Below are 22,485 nucleotides of genomic sequence, written 5' to 3'. Positions count from 1 at the left end.
AACGTTGTGAACAGAGTGCCCCGTGGTGGCGGTGGGGTTATGCTATCGGCAGGCATAAGCTACGGACAACAAACACAACTGCATTTTTTTATGGCAATTTGAATGCACAGGGATACTGTAATGAGATCCTGAGGCCCATTGTCGTGTCATTCATCCGCCGCCATCACCTCATGTTTCAGCATGATAATGCACGGCCCCATGTCGAAAGGATCTGTACACAATTCCTGGAAGCTGAAAATGTCCCAGTTCTTTCATGGCTTACATACTCACCAGACATGTCACCCATTGAGCATGTTTGGGATGCTCTGGATGAACGTGTACGACAGCGTGTTCCAGTTCACGCCAATATCCAGCAATTTCGCACAGCCATTAAAGAGGAATGGGACAACATTCCACAGGCTACAATCAACAGCCTGATCAACTCTATGCGAAGGAGATGTCGTGCTGTTTGAGGAAAATGGTGGTCACCCCAGATACTGACTGGTTTTCTGATCCACGCCCTTACTTTTTTTAAAGGTATCTATGACCAAAAGATGCATATCTGTATTCCCAGTCATGTTAAATCCATTTTTTTTATTGACTGATATCCTTATATGAACTGTAACTCAGTAAAATCTTTGAAATTGTTGTATGTTACATTTATATTGTTGTTCAGTACACTTGGTGTTACCTTAGATTTTAAACTGTCATGGTCAAAACATATAGATTCAATGGTTGTAAAGATGGAGAGAGGTCTGTCTGTGATAGAGATGCGTTCCTTTTTTGACACCACACTCCACAAAGCAAGTCCTGCAGGATCTAGTTTGATCTTATCTTGATTATTGTCCAGTTATATGGTCAAGTGCTGCAAAGAAGGACCTAGTTAAGCTGCGGCTGGCCCAGAACAGAGCGGAACTTTTTGCTCTTCATTGTAATCAGAGGGCTAATATCTATACTATGCATGCCAGTCTCCCTTGACTAAGAGTTGAGGAAAGACTGACTGCGTCACTTCTTGTTTTTATAACAAAAAATGTGTAAGGAAATTCCAAATTGCTTGCATAGTAAAATGACACACAGCACTGACACACACACTTACCCCACCAGACATGCCACCATGGTTCTTTTCACAGTCCCCAGGTCCAGAACAAATTCAAGGAAATGTACAGTATTATACAGAGCCATGATTGCATGGAACTCCATTCAATTTCATATAGCGCAAGTGAACAGCAAACCTGGCTATCAAAAAACAAATAAAGCAACACCTCACGACACAACGCCTCTCCCCCATGTGACTTACTTGTGTGGATGTACAAACGTGTGTGTAACTGATAGATGCACACACACACACATGTTAATGTTTTTAAATATATGTAAATTGTCTGTAATGTCTTTTTCGTTATGTGTCGGACCACAGTAAGACTAACGTTCGCCATTGGTGTCGGCTAATGGGGATCCTAATAACATAAAATAAAATCCTCTTCATGACAGCTACAGTATCTTTCAAGTTTAGAAAGAACAGTGTGTCAGTAAGTATAGAGTAGAAAAGAGTATGACTTTATTCCATCTTCACCTCAGTAAGGTAAATATTCAACTGTCCTTGTTTTAGCCTAGATTTACTGTCTCTCTAAAAACAGTTCACACAAACCCATTTCAAATGACAAGTTAACAAAGGGTTAATGAGAGGCATGTGGTTAATTACCCTCCTAAACAGTTTGTAGAGCCATCCAGTCAGTAATCTCAAGTACAGGTGCATATTCGTTCATGTTTAATATTTTACCCCAGTCATCACAAGACCTTATTAAGCCTTCAGGCCATTGACATGGTGACTTACGGCAGTATAAATACAGCTTACTCTGAGTGTGCCTTGCTTTGCTTGGCTACTCAAACTTCTTGCTCCGGCCAAACGCTATCAGAGTACCTCCCTGACGATTTCTAAAACGCAAACATATTCTAACCATTCTGATTGGTCGCAGAAACCAATGGGTCAGGACAGAGCCAGAACACACATTGGGTAAAGCTACGTTTTGAAAATTCGTCATTGGCTTTGATACCGATTGGTTAGAAATGATCCAATCGCAGATGACTTTGTTTTGTAAAACACCCCTCACTTTGATGTCACCACAAACGACTTCAATGATGGCCGTCTCAGACTGAAGTACATAGCGAATGATAGAGCAGCGGAATAATTCAGTTTGATTCGTCAGGCAATGACTTGTGTGGCTGGGGAAGTCAATTATTGAGTGGCAATGTTTGCTACAACCATGGGAGATGCATAACAATAATACACATAACAGATATGGAAGATGATAGAGGGGAGGATGAAAACTATCTGATTAAGGAGAACTCCTACCTACTACCCAGTGCCATGGGAGGGCAATAGGGGAAAGGGACACAGTAAGGGGTTGTTTTTGGACCTCTTCCCCAATGAAAGCATGACCTCGGGGTCATGTCATCTCAGCAGACCTGGCTTGTTATAAAGGTGTTATAAAAAGAGGGTGTATTTTGATCACCTATTTTTAGTACATAAAGGAACAGGTACAACCTGAGTGTGTGTGTGGGGGGGGGGGGGGGGGGGGGGGGGGGGGGGGGGGGAATAAAGGTGTTATAAAAAAGAGGGACATATTTATTATGAATAGAACATAGGCAAAACCAAATTCAGAGGGGGAATATAGTGTTACTCTTCAGTAACATGACAGTGTTTTGGCTATGCAAGCACACCAAACAAGTCTATCATGTGAGAATGTGAGTTTACCCAGATGCTCAACTGAGGGACTTGGTAATCCCCCTCAAAACTCCAGGACGTTTCACATGATAACTATAATATTTCAGCTAAATAATAGTTTCCAGATATCTCCTGTGTACATCTTAAGACCCAATGCTATGATTGCTCCCTGTTGTGGACACTCCTATGCCTGATAAGGTAACTCAGGAATGAGAAGCTCTTGTAACACAGCTTACACTTGAAGGGCCTCTCCTTGATGTGAATGGTCTGGTGCTTCTTCACGTAGGTCGCCTTTGCAAAGCGCTTCCCACACGTGGGGCAGGAGTATGGCTTGTCTTCGTCTGTGCTAATGCTTGGCATCCCACGTTGTGACCCAATGACACCAGAGGAGGTAGAAGCAGGAGTCTTTGAGCTTCCTCCTTGACCTCTAGCCATTGTTTGGGTGTTGTTGGGATTGTGTGCTGCGTTATAAGCTAGATACCTCTTGTGGTGAACACCCATCCTGACCCTGTCTGTATTGGTGGGGTAACCATGAGGTAACTGAGGAAGGCTAGACACAGGTCCAGACCCAGGACTTCTATGAACCCAGTCACCAGGCATTAGACAAGACCCTGAAGGTGAAGACAGACTTGCTGCTAGACTATCACCCGGGGGGTCTCCCACCACTCTCTGTGAAGGCTGAAGCCCAGGGTGACCTGCTTTGTTCATCATGGATACGGTGGTGTTTGTATCATAGGAACAGGAAGGTCTATCTCTATCAGCCCCAGGTCCTGCTTCATCCCTGCACTGAGAATGTGAAGAGAAGGGTCTGGGTTGCTGACTGGATCCCTGACTGGAGCCTCTGTCTCTCTGATGACCACCAGGACTGTTGTTCAGTCCACCTGTCCACTGGGTGTGTTCTGTGTGTTGGTGGAGTCTCGGTCCCTCGCGATTCCGTCCCCGTTCCGACTCGGGAAGGAAGAGCGACGGCTCCTGATTCAGGGTCCTGATCAAGAGCCAGGGCTTGTGACCAGCCACCTCAGAGGCCCAGTCTCTCCTGCCAGCAACACCAGATATTAGCAGGTCTTCATGGACTCCAGACTGTAAACACAAATTGTACAGAAGAGCATTTAAAAGTTTATGAAAGAAACTCTTTGCTGTACACACAAAAACATGACATGATAATTATCAAATGTTAACCACAGTTAAGTCTGTCTCGAACACTGATTCAAGTACCTAACACCTCGCTTTGATAAAATTAATTTTAGAATACGTTGGAAAAGGTTCACCATTATCTTGCACACATCTTCACTACATCATGTCAAGTAAACACATGAAGGCACTATCATTTCCTCATAAAACACCAGCATCAAACAACAGGTCAGGGTTGCCACTTTTCAATAGTGAATCATTTTTACAGACACCATCACACCAACCACCATATCATCTACTCTTCCACATCATACTCATTATTTACTCAATTCACCTAGATTACATATCACTATAATCTATACATGGGCCGTGTGCATTTTCTGCTGGTGTATCCTGAGGTACACTACATGACCAAAAGTATGTGGACACCTGCTCGTCAAACATCTCATTCCGAAATCATGGGCATTAATATGGAGTTGATCCCCCCTTTGCTGCTATAACAGTCTCCACTCTTCTGGGAAGGCTTTCCACTAGATGTTGGAACATGTCTGCGCGGACTTGCTTCCATTCAGCCACAAGAGCATTAGTGAGGTCGGGCACTCATGTTGGGCGATTAGGCCTGGCTTGCAGTCGGCGTTCCAATTCATCCCAAACGTGTTAGATGGGGTTGAGGTCAGGGCTTTGTGCAGGCCAGTCAACTACTTCCATACCGATCTTGACAAACCATTTCTGTATGGACCTCGCTTTGTGCATTGTCCAGCTGAAACAGGAAAGGGCCCCAAACTGTTGCCACAGAGTCTAGAACCTGCATTGGGGCAGGTAGTGTTCTCCAGGCATCTGCCAAACCCAGATTCGTCGTCGGACTGCCAGATGGTAAAGTGTGATTCATCACTCCAGAGAACACGTTTCCAGTGCACCAGAGTCCAATGGCTGCAAGCTTTACACAACTCCAGCAGACACTTGGCATTGCGTATGGTGTTCTTAGGCTTGTGTGCGGCTGCTCGGCCATGGAAACCCATTTCATGAAGCTCCCAATGGAACAGTTCTTGTGCTGACGTTGCTTCCAGAGGATGTTTGGAACTCGGTAGGGAGTGTTGCAACTGACGACAGATTAATTTTACGCACTACGCGCTTTCAGCACTTGGCGGCCCCGTTCTGTGAGCTTATATGGCCCACTACTTCACGGCTGATCCGTTGTTGCCACTAGAAGTTTCCACATCACAATAAGAGCACTTACAGTTGACCAGGGCAGCTCTAGCTGGGCAGAAATTTGACAATTTGAATTGTTGGAAAGGTGTCATCTTATGACGGTGCCATGTTGAAAGTCACTGAGCTCTTCCGTAAGGCCATTCTACTGCCAATGTTTGTCTATGGAGATTGCATGGCTGTGTGCTCGATTTTATACATCTGTCATAACGGGTGTGGCTGAAATAGCCTAATCCACTAATTTGAAGGTGTGTCCACATACTTTTGTATGTATAGTGTAGCTCCTCTGAAAACCTGCAGTGCCTACAAGCGAATGGCCTCTCTCTCGTGTGGACCTTCAGGTGCATTTTCAGCTGGTCGTGCTAATGGGAAAACCTTTCCTCACACTGGGGCAGCCTAAGGGTTTCTCCTGTGTGGACTCCCATTTGCCTCTTCAGGTTGGATGAGTGTGAAATACTGTCCTGGCACAGTTGGCAGCCTAACCAGGGAGTGAATGTGCTGTCGCAGGGTTCATGTTCCAGTTGATAGATCCTATAGAAGGCAGGCTGAAGGCAGCATCTGTTAGGGGGTTAACCTGAGGCACCATCATAGGAGCAGGATGGAGCATCGCTAGCCGAGTCTGTGTCTGTTCTCTCCAGCCGAATACAGACACCTCCCCGTCCCCGCAGACAAAATCTATGACTCGCTCTGGTCTGTTTTGTGTTTGACTGTCTGTTTCTGGTTAACAGTGTTGTTCCCCAGCCCAGAGTTGACGAGGGTGTCCCATCCACTGACCTCCACTATGTCGCCTCTGGTCCTGGCCTGCTCAGTGATGATATCCCCTGGGCCCTTAGCTGCACCCGTCTGGTTCTGGGAATTCAAGATGGCTGCCCAGTCTCCTCTGTTAGCCTCCATCCAAACATCTACAGGAAGAGGTTAGAAAATAGACTAAAAACATGGAAGATAATGCTACATAAATGTTTTTATAACATACATTATAATGTGTGTTTTTGTATGTAAACATAAGTTGTATTGATTTCATTTTATGAATGAAGAAAAAAATTATAGCCAGGTGCATCACTATTCCCATTGAAGATCTATTACTGTATGTAGGTTATATGTATTTCTCCCTTACCTTGCTCCCCCATCTTTAGTCCACTCAGCAGATCAATGCTCTCTGGTCCGTCTTCTATTGTCTCCTCTTTGACCAGCAGCAGATCAGGTTTCCCATCCTCCATGTCTACTGGCTGTAAGAGATACAGAGTGAGAGGATGTTGGATCAAGAAATCTGATATGAGCACCCTGCTATGGAGCATCTTCTGATTGGGCAATGAGGGATTGCTATAAGTACTATGCGAACTTGTTAGATGATTTGATACTATGCAAATAACTTGATTACTTGACACTTAATGTTTTGGTCATTCAAAGGCATGGTCCCACACTTAAGACAAAATTAATCAAGACCTGGGGCCATATCCATAAAGCGCCTCATAGTAAGAGTGCTGATCAAGGATCAGGTCCCCATATGTCTAAATCGGTCTTATTCATTATTATCTAAAGTGGTTAAACTGATCATAGATCAGCACTCCTACTCTGAGAGGCTTTGTGGATACGGGCCCTGACCTAATATCATTCAGACAGTAGTTCACAGTGGGCTCACCTCAGTGAGACTGTGTGTGGTCCTGTGTTGCTCAGCTGGTTCCTCTGTGGTTTCAGGAGGAGGTGTAGTCTGGTTGTCCTCCATGACCATGGTCCCCTCAGGGTTCCCCAGACCCTCCTCCTTCACCAGAAGCACCTCTGGACCCTCCTCCTCCAGGAAAAGACAGGTGATACAGATTACACAGACATACACTCCCTCAGGTATGTACACACAGATAATAAACACACTGTCAACATGGAGTGTTTACCCATCCCCACTATGTTTGAGTCCCATACTGTCGTTACAGAATTACTTTGTTGATAAACCCATAATGGTGGACATAAATATGTGGGTAAAAATGAGTCATCATCAGGCAAACCTGACTAAACTATTTTGACGTGTACAGTAGGTTTGTTAGTGTGTAGGTATATTTATTTATATTTAAGTGTATATTGGTTATAAAGCGCTGTCAGGTGTATGCAGAATAGGGTGAGATCAGATGTGATGTATACTAAAAGAGTCTCAATGAAAGTCTTAGAATGAAAAGTCCCATTTTGTGTTTATTAAACATAAACAAGTGTTAAATACACCATGTGAAAACCACACAAACACGTCTCTCTGCGTGCCTGGCAGACATCTCAGCTTGGATGTCAGCCCACGACCTCAAGTTCAACCTCGACAAGACGGAGCTGCTTATCTTCCTGGGGAAGGCCTGCCTGCTCCAAGACCTCTCCATCACGGTTGACAACTCCACGGCGTCCCCCACTCAGAGTGCAGAGAATATCAAAGCAATGGCTCACTCCTGCAGGTTCATGCTCTGACAAGTGTGACCATTCCTCACACAGGAAGCTCCTCAGGTCCTAATCCAGGCTATTTTCATCTCCCTGTTTACACGACTGCAACTCTCTGTTGGCTGGGCTCCCTGCTTGTGCCATCAAACCCCTGCAACTTATCTAGAACACTGCAATTTCCCAAGTTCTCCCATGTCTCCTCGCTCCTCAGCACACTATACTGGCTTCCAGTCGAAGCTCACATCCACTACAAGACCATGGTGCTTGCCTACAGAGCAGCAAGGGGAACTGTCCCTCCCTACCTTCAGGCTATGCTCAAACTCTACACCCCCCGCCACCTCTGGTCTCTTGGCCGTCTCACTAAACATGTCAAGCAGATCAAGAGATACAGTGCCTTCAGAAAGTATTCATACCCCTCAACTTATTCCACATTTTGTTGTATTACAGCCCACATTCAAAATTGTTTAAATAGATTTTGTCTCACACATCTTCACATAATGACAGAGTGAAAACATGTTTTTAGACATTTTTGCAAATTTATTGAAAATGAAATCTCATTTACATAGCTGTAATTGCTGCCAAAGGTGATTATAACATGTATTGACTCAGGGGTGTGAATACCTGAGTCTTTCTGGGTAAGTCTCTAAGAGCTTTCCACACCTGGATTTTTATTTTCAAAATTCTTCCAAGCTCTGTCAAATTGATTGTTGATCATTGCTAGAAAAACATTTCCAGGTCTTGTCTTAGATTTTCAAGTAGATTTAAGTCAAAACTACAGTAACTCGGCCACTGAGGAACATTCACTGTCATCTTCTTCGTAAGCAACTCCAGTGTAGATTTGGCCTTGTGTTTTAGGTTCTTGCCCTGATGAAAGGTGAATTCTTCTCCCAGTGGTTGGTGGAAAGCAGACTGAACCAGGTTTTCCTTTAGGATTTTGCCTGTGCTAAGCTCCATTCCATTTTTTTAAATCCTGAAAAACTCCCCAGTCCTTAATGATTACAAGCATACCCATAACATGAAGCAGCCACCACTATGCTTGAAAATATGGAGAGTGGTACTCTGTAATGTGTTATATTAGATTTGCATTAAACATAACACCTTGTATTCCGGACAAAAAGTTAATTGCTATACCACATTTTTTTGCAGGATTACTTTAGTGCCTTGTTGCAAACAGGACGCATGATTTGGAATATTTTCCTTCTTTTCACTCTGTCAATTAGGTTAGTTTTGTGGAGTATCTACAATGTTGTTGATACATCCTCAGTTTTCCATCACTGCCATTAAACTCTTAACTGTTTTAAAGTCACCATTGGCCTCATGGTGAAATCCCTGAGTGGTTTCCTTTCTTTCCGGCAACGGAGTTAGGAAGGCCATCTATCTTTGTAGTGACTGGGTGTATTGATACACCATCCAAAGTGTAATTAATAAAGTCACCATGCTCAAGGGGATATTCAATGTCTGCTTTTTGTTTTGTTTTTACCCATCTACCAATAGGTGCCTTTCTTTGCAAGGTATTGGAAAACCTCCCTGCTCTTTGTGGTTGAATCGGTATTTGAAATTCACTGCTCACCTGAGAGACCTTACTGATAATTGTATCTGTGGGATAGATGAGGTAGTTATTTAAAAATAATGTTAAACACTATCATTGCACACAGAGTGAGTCCATGCAACTTATGCGACTTCAGCAAAACAAAATGTACTCCTGAACTTATTTAGGCTTGCCATAACAAAGGAGTTAAATACTTATTGTCTCAAGACATTCAGCTCTGATCCAATTCTGATCGGAGTAGTAGTTTGATATTGTGATGTGTGTGATTTCTTTTACTTGTCCATTTGGACACCTTAAATCTATATTCCTCTTGTGCGACTATTTTTGACTATTTATTTTACTTTATTTCCCAGACGAGGACAAAGCGTGAAAGAGCAACTGCCCCTAAAAAGCAACTAATCCCTTTGAAAACAGCCTGTGTGGTATCGATATGAGTCAGAAACATTTATTCTAGTGTCAAAATTGACTACTAAGTAGGATATTTTTGGTCCTGAGTGGCGCAATGGTTTAAGACACTGCATCTCAGTGCAAGAGGCATCACTGCAGTACCTGGTTCGAATCCAGGCTGCATCACATCCGGCTGTGATTGGGAGTCCCATAGGGCAGTGCACAATTTGCCCAGCGTCGTATGGGTTTGGCTTGGATAGGCCATTATTGTAAATAAGAATTTGTTCTTAACTGACTTGCCTAGTTAAATAAAGGTTACATTAAAAAAATATATCTCTTCTAAAACAGAGTTTGGAACCTCATCTTAAAAATTTGTTTTATTTTTTTGCTTTTTGGTCTTAATTTAAGGTTAGGGTTAGGCAAAAGTTTAGCATTGTGGTAAAGGTTAGGTTTAAAATCACATTTTAATAAAAGATACATTTTAGAAATAGGCTGGGTTTCTGACTTTGTGGCTGTGGTAACTAGTGACAACCTAGTATTAGCTCGACTCCGAGTTAATAGCCTGGTGACAGACTGCTTCATCAACAATGGTAAATGTGTGATATGTGAAAAGATGTATAAAAAAATACCCGGTTTGATGAGCTAGTAGGTGAATTACTCAGCCAAGCAGATAGAAGTAGTAGATCATTTTGGTTGTGAAGTGCATTATCAAACGTGTTCTCCTTTCTTTATAACAAAATGCAATTAACCCCGTGGCTGTCTATTGTATAACGCTGTCACAGGCTCTCCCAGTCAACACCACCTCATAATATGAGGAAGTAAATTGTTTATAAGGATTGCCTGCTGCAGTTGTTTGAGAGATGTCCAGTTTGCAGCCGAACAGCCAACATAGAGAAGACCAGCAAGGGGACCCTCAACATTACGCAGACATGCACTCGGTGTGAGCATTCCTATAAATGGAACAGGGAGGACACTTGAATCAGGTTGGTCAAATTTGACCTGGTCAAAATCAATTTTTTTCCCCCAATTCAACATCATAACCTAGCCTGGTGGAACCAGACTGATTGCTGCGTTTACCATTCTATTTCACATATCATGATATGTGAAGTGAAATAGAAAGGCATACTCAGCGATCAGGTTGGTTCCACCACGCTAATCATAACCACCATTGATAATGTAATCAGTGCTCTGTGTGCGTTTGTATCAATAGAGGCTGCTGAGTGGAGGACGACTCATAACGGCACGAATGGAAAGTTTGATGTATTTGATACCATTCAACTTATTCCAGTCCAGCTGTTACCATGAGCCCATCCCGCCAATTAAGGTGCCACCAACCTGATCTACAATGGCAAAGACCTCACCTCCAGCCTCACCTCGTTTGCGCAACAACGATTGTCGATAAGTAGACCAGAATTAGGTAGGTTTAGTCTGACCTGTTAAAACTTCAACACAGTATGTTTGTCAGATATCACCAATCCTAACTGCCATTGGTAATAGAACAGTGACTGTGTATATGTTGACGGATGCATCTATGGAGCCAGCACTTGGAGACTTGCAAGGTGATGTGGAGTCCTGACCGACAGACAGGCTCGAGTCTCTGAATGGAGAGACCTGGCATTCGGCATAAACATATTACTAGATAACTTTTCCTTGCATTGTCTTTTTTTATTATTGAATTAAATGGTATCAGTCAATACGGGGAGGGAGAAACTGTTTATTCTGCACCAGGATCAGGGAACTCCTGTTTTATACGGTACACAAAACATGAAGGTATGACCACTGATATGTTTGCTAAGGCAGCCACATTAGCGCCAGACAAAATGCAGATAGGCAGAGTATCTGTATCGGCTGGGAATGACAATGAAAGGTCAAAGGTTCACATTGTTATATTAGCAGAACACTGCTTCTATGTTATTATGTAAAGTGTTGTTTATTCTACATGGACCCGTTACTACGCTTGAAAGTTATCAAAATACTTAGTTTAGAATATTTACATAAATTTAGCAATCACATTCTTGTCGTTTTTACACTGTAGGCTACTGACCTATTCAAAGCTTCCCCCGGCATCTCACCATACATCTATCATCTGCCTGTAGTTATTGTACTCAACAAGCAGAAGGTTTGTTTGTTGTGACTGAGTGGGTGGGGGAGGGGGGGGGGGCTGCTGCAGGCAAGGTTCTGACATATGGGTGTGTCTTGGTGGTGGCAAGGACAAACACGGGAGAGGTGAGGTATTTTTCCTTTATTCATGTGTTTAATCTGATACTGTTATAACGCCGGCAAAACTGTTTATGTATGTAATACCAAGAGTTCAGAGTTATACCAAGCTAATAAGTCACTCGTAAGATAAGGAGGTTGTAAGAGTGTGCTTAACTGTATTTTCTTTTACTTTATAGTTCTCACGAAAGGTGATAATTCTGACAATCTACAGAATAAAGCCGACAGTTAAAATCAAGGAACAGTTGTGCTCGTGGTTACTGGAGGGAGCTACACCCACATTAAACCACACGCCCCCAAGCCAACTCAAGTATGGCTTCTGTCATGGCCGACAGCATTTCTTGAGGAGCAAGTTCAAAAAGGACGCCAAATCAGGAGCTGCAATTCCCCCTGAATGTTGAGCCCTGATTTACTACGACTTTGATATGTGGTTCTCACCCAGCCATCTTAAGATGAATGCACTGATTGTAAGTCACTCTGGATAAGAGCATCTGCTAAATTACTAAAATGTAAATGTAAAGTCTCAACTCAAACTCTGCACAAACTTGATAAACTCCATTTATTTTCTTACTAAAAAGTATATTGGGGTAAAAAATTAAGTAGTTGAACAGAAGAAATGAAACAGGCATTTGTGAACATCATATTGCAGAGTACAAAAATAATATGTAACAGTCTTTTTAGGCTTATACACTGTGTACAAAACATTAGGAATACTCATTATTTCCTTGACAGACTGACCAGGTGAAAGCTATGGCCACTTATTGAAGTCACTTGTTAAATCCACATCAAATCAGTGTAGATGAAGGGGAGGAGACAGGTCAAATAAGGATTTTGAGACAATTGAGACATGGATTGTGTAGGTGTGCCATTGAGGGTTAATGGGAAAGACGAATTGAGGCTGTTCTGAGGGCAAAAGGGGGTGCAACTCAATATTAGGGAGGTGCTCCTAATGTTTTATACACTTAGTGTATATGCCTTATGTATCACAATGTCTGTATGCAATATTCTACCCAGGAATAGTCGACACTGAAATCTGTTACTCTCGTTACTCCAAATGCATCTATAGAGCTTAAAAAAATAAAAATTATCTTCTTTATGCAGGGTTTGATCTAAACGTCAGAAGCTATCGAGTGGAATGATTATTTTCTATGTTATAGAGTAGAATGTGTTTTCTGCTGGTGTATCTTGAGGTAGCTCCTTTCTGAGAACCTCTTCCCACAGTGTGTACAGGCGAACGGTCTTTCTCCCTTGTGGACCTTCAGGTGCATCTTCAGGTTGCCAGCCAGGGAGAACCTTTTCTCACACTGGGGGCAGCTGAAGGGTTTCTCCCCTGTGTGGACCCTCTGGTGCCTCTTCAGGTCACCAGACTGGGAGAACCTCTTCTCACACTGGTTACAGCTGAAGGGTTTCACCCCTGTGTGGACCCTCTGGTGGATCTCCATCTTCTGGGGGCAGCTGAAGCCTTTGTTGCAGAACATGCAGAGGAACCCCTTCTCTTGACTATTGTCTGATGTTGGTCCCCCTCCCCACGCCCTTTGGTCCTTTGAGTTCAATACCTGATCGAAAAGGACACAGCCGTGTGAATCGGAAGGTGCCATTGATGTGGACACTGGGTCGCGATCCCTGAAAGAGTGTAAAGGGGAATTGGTGGCAACAATATGATTTGTCTCTAAGATTCCCCTGTAATCTAAGAAATCTCTGCCTTGTGAGAGTTCTTCTAAGTGAGTCTCGTCTACATTCCATGTCAGAGGAGCGTCGCCCTCCACTTTCACAGTTACATCATCTACCAATGTAACCTCTCCTTTCTTATCTTGGCACCCTTCAGAGTAAACACTACTACTGTACCCATTCCAGTAACCTCTAGACAGAGCAGTCTGTCTCTCTAAACCCATGGGCATGTTGCCAAGGTCCATCTCTGTAGTGTAAGAACAAGACGGATCATCACCGCCAGCGTGTAATGCGTCACCATCATCATGGGAATAAACCATCCTCTGGCTCTGGTGAAATACCGGTAAATACTCTGAGCCAGGAGCAGGAAGACAGCCCAGTTTCCCCAGTCTGTCTGGATCTGATCTGTGATCGGATCCTGTTGGTAATAGCCTGTGTGTTACAGTTAAAGTCTCGGCGTCCCTCTCTGACTTGAGGACGGTGTTCGGCGCTCCACTGACCTCCGTGATGCTACGTCCGGTCCTGGGCTGGGGTGAGCTGGCGGTGGTGAGGTCCACCGTGGCTTCAGGAGGTGCCACAGTAGCCACTGCTCTAGTTTGGGTGTCTCCGCTGTGCCGTGGGTCCTCTCCTTCAGTCCTCTCCTGCTTGACCAGAGACGATCCTTCAGGACCTGCAGCCTCTGGATCTGCAGACTGACACAAAAGAGGAGGTTATTACAGGTACATGATTTGAATAAGATAACAATGTCATAGGGAAGTCTCACAAGCTCCCCTATGGCAGATAAATTAGGATGTACATGTAAGCAAATTGGGATATGGGATATGTATATGTGGGATATGTTCTGGGATTCATCTGATAGCATTCAGGAGTTTGACACATTAGGCACGGGCTTCATCTATAAGTGCATAGACGAAGTCGTCCACAGTGACCATACAAACGTATCCAAATCCCCAAAAAACATTGATTACATGCAATATCTGCGCTGGGATAAAGGCTAGAGCTACTTCTTACATGGAATGGGTCACAGACATGGACACATACAAGAAAGCACGCTACGAGCTTAGATGAGACATTAAACATGTAAAAGGACAATATAGGAGGAAGGTGGAATCCTATTCCACCGGCTCTGATGCTCGTCGTATGTGGCAGGGCTTGCAGATGATAACGGATTACAAAGGGAAACCCAGCTGTGAGACGCCCAGTGATGCAGAATTTCCAAACGAGCTAAATACCTTTTATGCTTGCTTCAAGGAATACAACACTGAGTCTTGTGTGAAAGCCCCAGTTGTTCCGGATGACTGTAATCTTGCTCTTTGTGACTGATGTGAGTAAATATTTTAAATAGGTCAACACTCGCAAGGCCTCCGGGCCAAATGGAATCTTCTCAAAGCATGCGCAGACCAGCTTGCAAGTGCCTTCTGACATTTTCATTCCCAGTCTGTAATCCCAACATGTTTCAAGCTGACCACCATTGTCTCTGTTCTCAAGAACTCCAAAGTTACCTGCCTAAATGACTATCGCCCAGTAGCACTCACACCTGTAATTATGAATTGCTTTAAAAGGCTGGCCATGACACAAACACCATCATCCCAGACCACCTGGACCCACTCCAATTCGCATACTGCCCCAACAGATCCACAGATGACGCAATCTCAATGGCACTTCACACTGACCTCTCCCACCTGAACAAGAGGGGAAATAAGTATCTGAGAATGCGGTTCATGAACACCGAGCTGTAGTCTAACACCATAGTCCCCTCCAAGCTAATCCCAAAGCTGGGGACACTGGGACTAGAGGCCTTCATGGGTCCAAAAAGTTGGACCCATTCCAAATTGGACCTGGGGCTTTTCCAACCTTGACCGGATATGCATAATTTATTTTTTAATATATAGAGGCCCGTTCCAAACTAATAGCTGCCATAGGTTTTTTATCATGCAATAGGATTTTGTAGTGGCTACCTGTCTTGCATCAAACCGGGAGAAGCTAGTTAAGATAGCTTTGCCCCACACAGAGAAACTATGACTGTAACCTATTGCCGTTTTGATGACTTATGTTTGGTCAACAACAAGTCACATGCGCCACTTTCGTGAAAAGCAAAGAGCAGATGCATACATTTCTCTACCGCAGCAGTCTCGTTCGGATCCTTCCGGACAAGTCAGTTAAAATTAAACATACCCGAGACAATTTCAGATCCGACCCAGACCAGTGACATTATTTAGAATTCTGGATCCGGAACCGCTTGGGTATTCAGGTACAGGTGGATCCGTGAAGACCTCTACCGGGAACTGGACACTTTCCTCTGCAACTGGATCCTGGCCTTCCTGACGGGCCGGTACCATGTGGTGAGGGTAGGCATCAACACCTCTGCCACGCTGACCCTCAACAAGGGGCTTCTCATAGGTGTGTGCTTAGTCCCCTCCTGTACTCCCTGTTCACGACTCCAACACCATCATCAAGTTTGCTGACAACACGGTGCTAGGACAACAACATCTCCCTCAATGTCAGTAAAACCAAGGAACTGATAATGGACTACAGTAGAAAGATGGTAGAGCATGCCCCCCCCCCCCACCCACATCGACAGGCCATAGTGGAGCGGGTCGAGAGCTTCAAATTCCTTGGCGTCCACATCACTAACGGCTTAACATGGTCCATACACACCCACCCAGATGTGAAGAGGGCACCATAGCACATCTTCCCCGTCAGGAGGCTTAAAAGATTTGGCATGGGCCCTCGGATTCTCAAAAAGTTCTACAGCTGCACCATTGAGAGCATCTTGACTGGCTGCATCACCGCTTGGCATGGCAAATGCACTGCCCTCAACCGGAAAGGGCTACAGAGGGTGGTGCGGAGAGCCCAGTCAATCACTTGGGCCGTGCTCCCTTCCATCCAGGACCTCTATATCAGTCGGTGCCAGAAGGCCCGAAAAATTGCCAAAGCCTCCAGCCACCCAAGCCATAGTCTGTAAACGGTACCAGAGCATCGACTCTCGGACCAACAGGCTCCGAGATACTGTAGCTTCTACCCCCAAGCCACAATACTGCTAAATAGCCATAAGAGTGCTAAATAGTTCATTAATTGGTTACCGGACTATCTGCACTGACCCTTACACGTGGTCTGCCACTGCGAGGACGATCAGTTGTCCATCCTGTCTCCCTGTAGCGCTGTCTTAGGCGTCTCAAGGTACAGACATTGCAATTTATTGCCCTGGCCACATGTGCAGTCCTCATGCCTCCATGCAGCTTGCCTAAGGCACGTTCACGCAGATGAGCAGGGACCCTGGGCATCTTTCTTTTGGTGTTTTTTTAATGTCCTAAGTTTTCATAACTTTGACCTTAATTGCCTACCGTCTGTAAGCTGTTAATGTCTTAACGACTGTTCCACGGGTGCATGTTCATTAATTGTTTCTGGTTCATTGAACAAGCATGGGAAACAGTGTTTGAACCCTTTACAATGAAGATCTGTGAAGTTATTTGGATATTTACGAATTATCTTTGAAAGACAGGGATCTGAAAAAGGGACGTTTCTTTTTTTGTTTAGCTCCATTCTAGTATATTTTATTCCTCATGTTACTATTTTCATGGTTAACTCTACACCCGTTGTATTCGGCGCGTGACAAATAAAATGTTATTTGATTTTAATAGCTGAGTGGACCATTTCTGAAATAAAATGGGCCACATTTGATGTACTGTAATTTCTAATGTTACACTATGACACTGACCTCTATCACGATAACATGCTGGGTTGAGGTTCCACTCCCCTCATCTATAGCTATGGGTTGGTCATCTCTCCACGCATTGGGTCCCACTGGCTTCACAATACTCCTGTGGCCTCCAGTGAGATGTCCTTCACCTGAGAGTGATTGGGGGAAAAGAGGTGGTTAGGTTAGGTACTGTCAATGCTCAACGCTATATTGTACACTATTGACACTGTTTACAATTGGCAAGGACGCAAGATAACACTTCTCATAACTTTTTGATATACTATTTATTGATTGATTATGTTCCATGCATCACATTGTTTTTATTGAATATGACAATAAGTAATTCAGTAAATCAGAATCTGGTTAGAATATGATACTGTCAGTGCACGAAATCTGGCTTGCATACTACTTAAACTGCATACTAATCATACTATATATTATTTAGAAAGTACTGTTTAGTAAAAACGTATGCCCTAAACAACAAATACACTGACAATACTTCATCTAATGCGCAATTGCGCTGTTCTGCGCAATTCGTTCATTTTGGTAGCACAACCCATACTTGAATATTAGCTATTTTTGACTACTATTCAGTGATGTAAAGTACTTAAGTCGTTTTTGGGGGTATTTGTACTTTACAATTTATATATTTTTTTACAACTTTATACTTTTACTTCACTACATTCCTAAAGAAAAGTATGTACGTTTTACTCCATACATTTTCCCTGACACCCAAAAGTACTCGTAACATTTTGAATGCTTAGCAGGGTAGGAAAATGATCTAATTCACACAATTATCAAGAGAACATCGCTGGTCATCCCTACTGCCTCTGATCTGGCAGACTCACTAAATACATGCTTAGCTTGTAAATTATGTCTGAGGGTTGCGGCATGCCCCTGGCTATCCATACATTTTTAAAGAAAACAAGAAAATGGTACCGTCTGGTTTGCTGAATATAAGGAATTTGAAATTATTTCTACTTTTACTTTTGATACTTAAGTATATTTAAAACCAAATACTTTTACTCAAGTAGGATTTTACTGGGTGACTTTCACTTCAGTCATTTTCTATTAAGGTATCTTTACTTTTACTCAAGTATGACAATTGGGTACTTTTTTTCCACCTCTGCTACTATTTATAGGTGACGCGACAAACAATGGACGCTATGTGAGAGTTCTATACTGAACAAAAATATAAAAAAACGCAACATGCAACAATTTCAAAGATTTTACTGATTTACAGTTCATATAAGGAAATCAGCAAATTGAAATAAATTCATTCGGCTCTAATCTATGGATTTCACATGACTGGGAATACAGATACGCATCTGTTGGTCTCTGCTCTGCAGAGGCTGTATTGTGCAATCCAGGAATTTTGTGATTGATGGTTTTATTTCAAATGTGTCCCATCTATCTTGCTGTGCAGGTGGCTAGCAGGAAGCTCACTGTCTCAGCCTGGGCTAATTATAGGCTGGAAACGGTGCAGTTTATCCTTCCATCACTATAATAACTCATCAAGACCAACACATAACATTACAATGTAACCCAACTATGTTTTCTATCTTCTTTATTCTCCAGGACATATGTATATAACCTGTTACCAATGCTGCTACTATTCGTCATGTTTGCACTGTTCCTGTAGACTTGACCATTTAAGTCACCCTTGCTGCACTGTGTACCATATTAATGCACCTACATACCGATATTTGATGAGAGAGTGAGATGCCCACATTGGTCTAGCTTAAAAGGTGTAAATAAAATCACATTGAAGTGAATGGAATGTTGCAATTCACTAATTATCTGGTATTTCTTTATGAAATTGTTACAACCTCCCAGTTCTTCATAAAACAAATATACACTGTGTCTACAAAACATTAAGAACACCTTCATAATATTGAGTTGCGCACCCCCTTGCCCTCAGAACAGTCTCAATTCGTAGGGGCATGGACTCTACAAGGTGTCGAGAGCATTCAACAGGGATGCTGGCCCATGTTGACTGCAATGCTTCCTATAGTTGTGTCAAGTTGGCTGGATGTCCTTTGGGTGGTGGACCATTCTTGAAACACATGGGAAACTGCTGTGTGTGAAAACCCCTGCTGCATTGCAGTTCTTGGCACAAACTGGTGCGCCTGGCACCTACTACCATACCCCTTCAAAGGCACTTCAATCTTTTGTCTTGCCCATTCACCCTCTGAATGGCACACATACACAATCCATGTCTCAACTGTCTCAAGCCTTAAAAATGATTTTTGAACCCGTCTCCTCCCCTTCATCTACACTGAATGAAGTGGATTTAACAAGTGACATCAATAACGGGTCATAGCTCTCATCTGGATTAAACAAATACAGCATGTTAAGCCCATTTATTTAAAGGTGGTCATATTAACATACACCGAGTGTACAGAACATTACGAACACTATGCGCTTTCCATGACAATGTCACACACCTGCTAATCCAAGAAGTTAACAATATGACCCCCTTACTTTAAATAAACGGGCTTAACATGCTGTATTTACCTAATTTGCATTGTAGTATAAAAGTTGCATTCGAACTTCATAAATTGTTAAACAAAGTTTTGCATAAGGAATTAAGATTTTTTAATAACATGACCACCCTACCTTAAATGATTGATTATACGTTACTGTAATTATGCATCCCGTACTGCCTCATTTGGATATTAAGTCGACCTTAGCATAATATTGAAGTTTAACCTCATACTTTTTACTTTAATTTGAATTAACTCTACATCAGCCATGAAAATGGCATAACAATATGACAACCCGATCTTGGGATATTGGACAAAACGTGTTGAAATTAATAATCCAGACAGGTGATTTGGTGCCATTATTGAATAGGGCAAAGGTGTCAAACTCATTCCACGGAGTGCCTAGTGTCTGCGGGTTTTTCGCTACTCCCTTGTAATTCATTGACTAATTAAGGTCACTAATTAGTAAGGAATTCCCCACACCTGGTTGTCTAGGCCTTAATTGAAACCCCTGGACTAGGAATTTACCTTTTTCGATCACTTGGAAAATACGACATTTTAGCAATGATAACTCCTATCCTCATGAAATAAAGTGTTCTGTGTTCCTGAGAAGCTTCTCTATAACATGGAATACAAAGTATAACACCAGAAACAGTTTAATTTTGACCTCTAACAACCTACAATTTAGAACGCAATAATGGGTATTCGGAAAAATGGCCATCGTGTCTCTGTGCAATAATATTTTTTCTTTATTTTACCAAGCAGGTCAATTTAAGGTAAAATAAATAAAATATTACAAGATAGCTTAATAATCTGGGTAACTATTGTATACTATCCAAAAACTGACTAAGACCCAATTCTGGGTAACACATCTGAACACATGCCCAGAAAATAACCGAACAGGCACCTCAGCCTTCACCAAAAAGTACCTCTTGCCATTCCTCTGTATCGGTCGAGGATCTTGACACTACTGGGACGAATGGCAAGGACGCGCTCTCGTATTGTCCTCTCTGCGCGCTCCCGTGCCACCTTCAGTTCCAGTAGCTGTAGTTTCCTGCGCAATCCCCTATTGTCTTTCTGGCTTTGAGACATTTCCAAACGAAACACTGCATAGTCGTCGTCTACGAGTTTACAGATCTCTGCCACGGCTGCATTCGCTAGCACCTCCATAATCGAGGCTATTTGAGTGTGAAAAACCATATCGTTAGCCATTGTTTACTAGTATCGTTAGATGTTTTCTAGGTAACGCTAGCTAGCTGCTATCAACCAAGTCCTGTCTCCAACGCGAATTAAAGACTACCCGAGTTAAGTACGTGTTGTTTTGCAGTTAAAATGAATCGCATTGAGTTTCAGGGTGTTAATAAATGTCTAAAAAACAAAAAGGCTAACGTGGAAATTGTTCTCGATCTCTACTCACTTCCGCTTATTACTTATTTACATTTGTATTGACGCAACCAACTGAAAGGTGCATACATCGCCACCTACTGTACTGGAGTGTGTTGATGACACAAGTTTACTGGAGAACTGAGACGAAGTAGAGACTCTGGACAGGGTGGATATTCGTATAATAAAAAGCAGTTTTATTCAGAGGTAAAGATATCTGATACAAGCATGCTTGGACTCGTTCATTCGGCTCGTAAGGAACCTGCAGACAGAGCCCAGATAACAGAAATACATAGTCATTTTATACAGCACAGAAAGTAGGTTGAGTCTGGAAGTTCTGGTCCTCTGGTTGGTTCTGATGAGTTGGGCGAGGTCTCCTTCAGGCTAGTATCACTGTCCCATTGGCTCTGAGTAGAGTTCTTTGTCTTCAAAAATGTTCAGACTGAAGAGGAGTTTTTGTGTGTGCGTAGTCAGCCCTCTGTCCTTGGTTATGTGTGTGTGTCTCATTATTTCGTGGGAAGCCGTACCAAGCACTCTTGCTCAAGGCCTTCCCTGCCTTATCAGTGTTTATGAATGTTCTGTGTCAGCCATCTGTCTCTGGTGTGTGTGTGCCTCAGTTTCTGCTTGTGAGTATGTGAGAGAACCTTGTTTAAGAAAGAAGTTAGTTATAACAATGTAATAGCAATATGCTCGTGTTATTACAATGGTATTTCTTACAAGTGTGAGACCGCCCTCCAATTATTCTCTTCACTAAACCTGAGCTGTGTTCGAATACTCATACTAACCGTATTATTTGTGACGTGAATTGAGTATATAGTATGCTTATTGGTAATAGTGTGGATATAGTTTCTATGCCAAAAGTTCTTGGATGACATACTAAATTCGACAAAATACGAAGTGGACACTTTTTCCGTGCTTTTAGGGCCCATAATGCAATTTTTCCGAAAATAGGCGTGGCTCACATCGTTTTCAGATTTGAACAAAATGGCGACAAATATAAGCCTCGTCAGGGTGCCTGCCTCAAAATCCAATTAAATTGTATTTGTCAAGTGTCGAATACAAAAGGTGTAGACCTTACAGTGAAACGCTTAACCAACAATGCTGTTAAGAAAAATACAAGTTTAGAAAATATTTACTAAATAAACTTACGTTACAGCCTTATTCTAAAAATGATTACAGATATTTTTTCACACAATACCCCATAATGAGAAAGCAAAAACGGGTTTTTATATCACATTTACATAAGTATTCATAACCCTTTACTCAGTACTTTGTTTAAAGCACCTTTGGTAGCGATTACAGCATCGACTCGTCTTGGGTATGACACTACAAGCTTGGCACACCTGTATTTGGGGATTTTCTCCCATTCTTCTCTGCAGATTGTCTCAAGCTTTGTCCGGTTTGATGGGCAGCGTTGCTGACCAGCTATTTTCGGGTCTTTCCAGAGATGTTAGATTGGGTTCAAATCCGGGCTCTGGCTGACACACAAGGACATTCAGAGACTTGTCCCGAAGCCACTCCAGCGTTGTCTTGGCTATGTGCTTAGAGTCCTTGTCCTGTTGGAAGGTGAACTGTCACCCCCAGTCAGGTCCTGAGTGCTCTGAAGCAGGTTTTCATCAAGGATCGCTCTGCACTTTGCTCTGTTTAT

The 22,485-nt window shown here is 42.8% G+C and overlaps 1 protein-coding gene and 1 long non-coding RNA gene across 2 annotated transcripts; one reads left to right on the top strand and one right to left on the bottom strand.

Annotated features, from left to right (window-relative positions):
- Positions 1-553: 553 nt before the first annotated feature.
- On the bottom strand, positions 554-21,579 carry LOC129841185 (uncharacterized). Its single transcript, XM_055909335.1, has 7 exons — positions 20,384-21,579; positions 16,987-17,117; positions 13,769-13,960; positions 6,678-6,827; positions 6,153-6,264; positions 5,813-5,940; positions 554-3,781 (listed from the first exon to the last, which is right to left on the bottom strand). Exons 1-7 carry the CDS (start codon positions 20,664-20,666, stop codon positions 2,858-2,860), a joined length of 1,920 nt encoding a protein of 639 aa, XP_055765310.1. The 5' UTR covers positions 20,667-21,579; the 3' UTR covers positions 554-2,857.
- Positions 6,759-11,512, top strand: LOC129841213 (uncharacterized). Its single transcript, XR_008757295.1, has 3 exons — positions 6,759-6,843; positions 7,290-10,366; positions 10,594-11,512. It is a non-coding gene; the product is annotated as an uncharacterized LOC129841213 (long non-coding RNA).
- Positions 21,580-22,485: the final 906 nt, after the last annotated feature.

Source organism: Salvelinus fontinalis, chromosome 42, assembly GCF_029448725.1.
Source record: "Salvelinus fontinalis isolate EN_2023a chromosome 42, ASM2944872v1, whole genome shotgun sequence".
NCBI lineage: Eukaryota > Metazoa > Chordata > Actinopteri > Salmoniformes > Salmonidae > Salvelinus > Salvelinus fontinalis.
The sequence above is the reverse complement of the archived record's forward strand: the minus strand, read 5'-3'. Positions and strand labels throughout refer to the sequence as shown.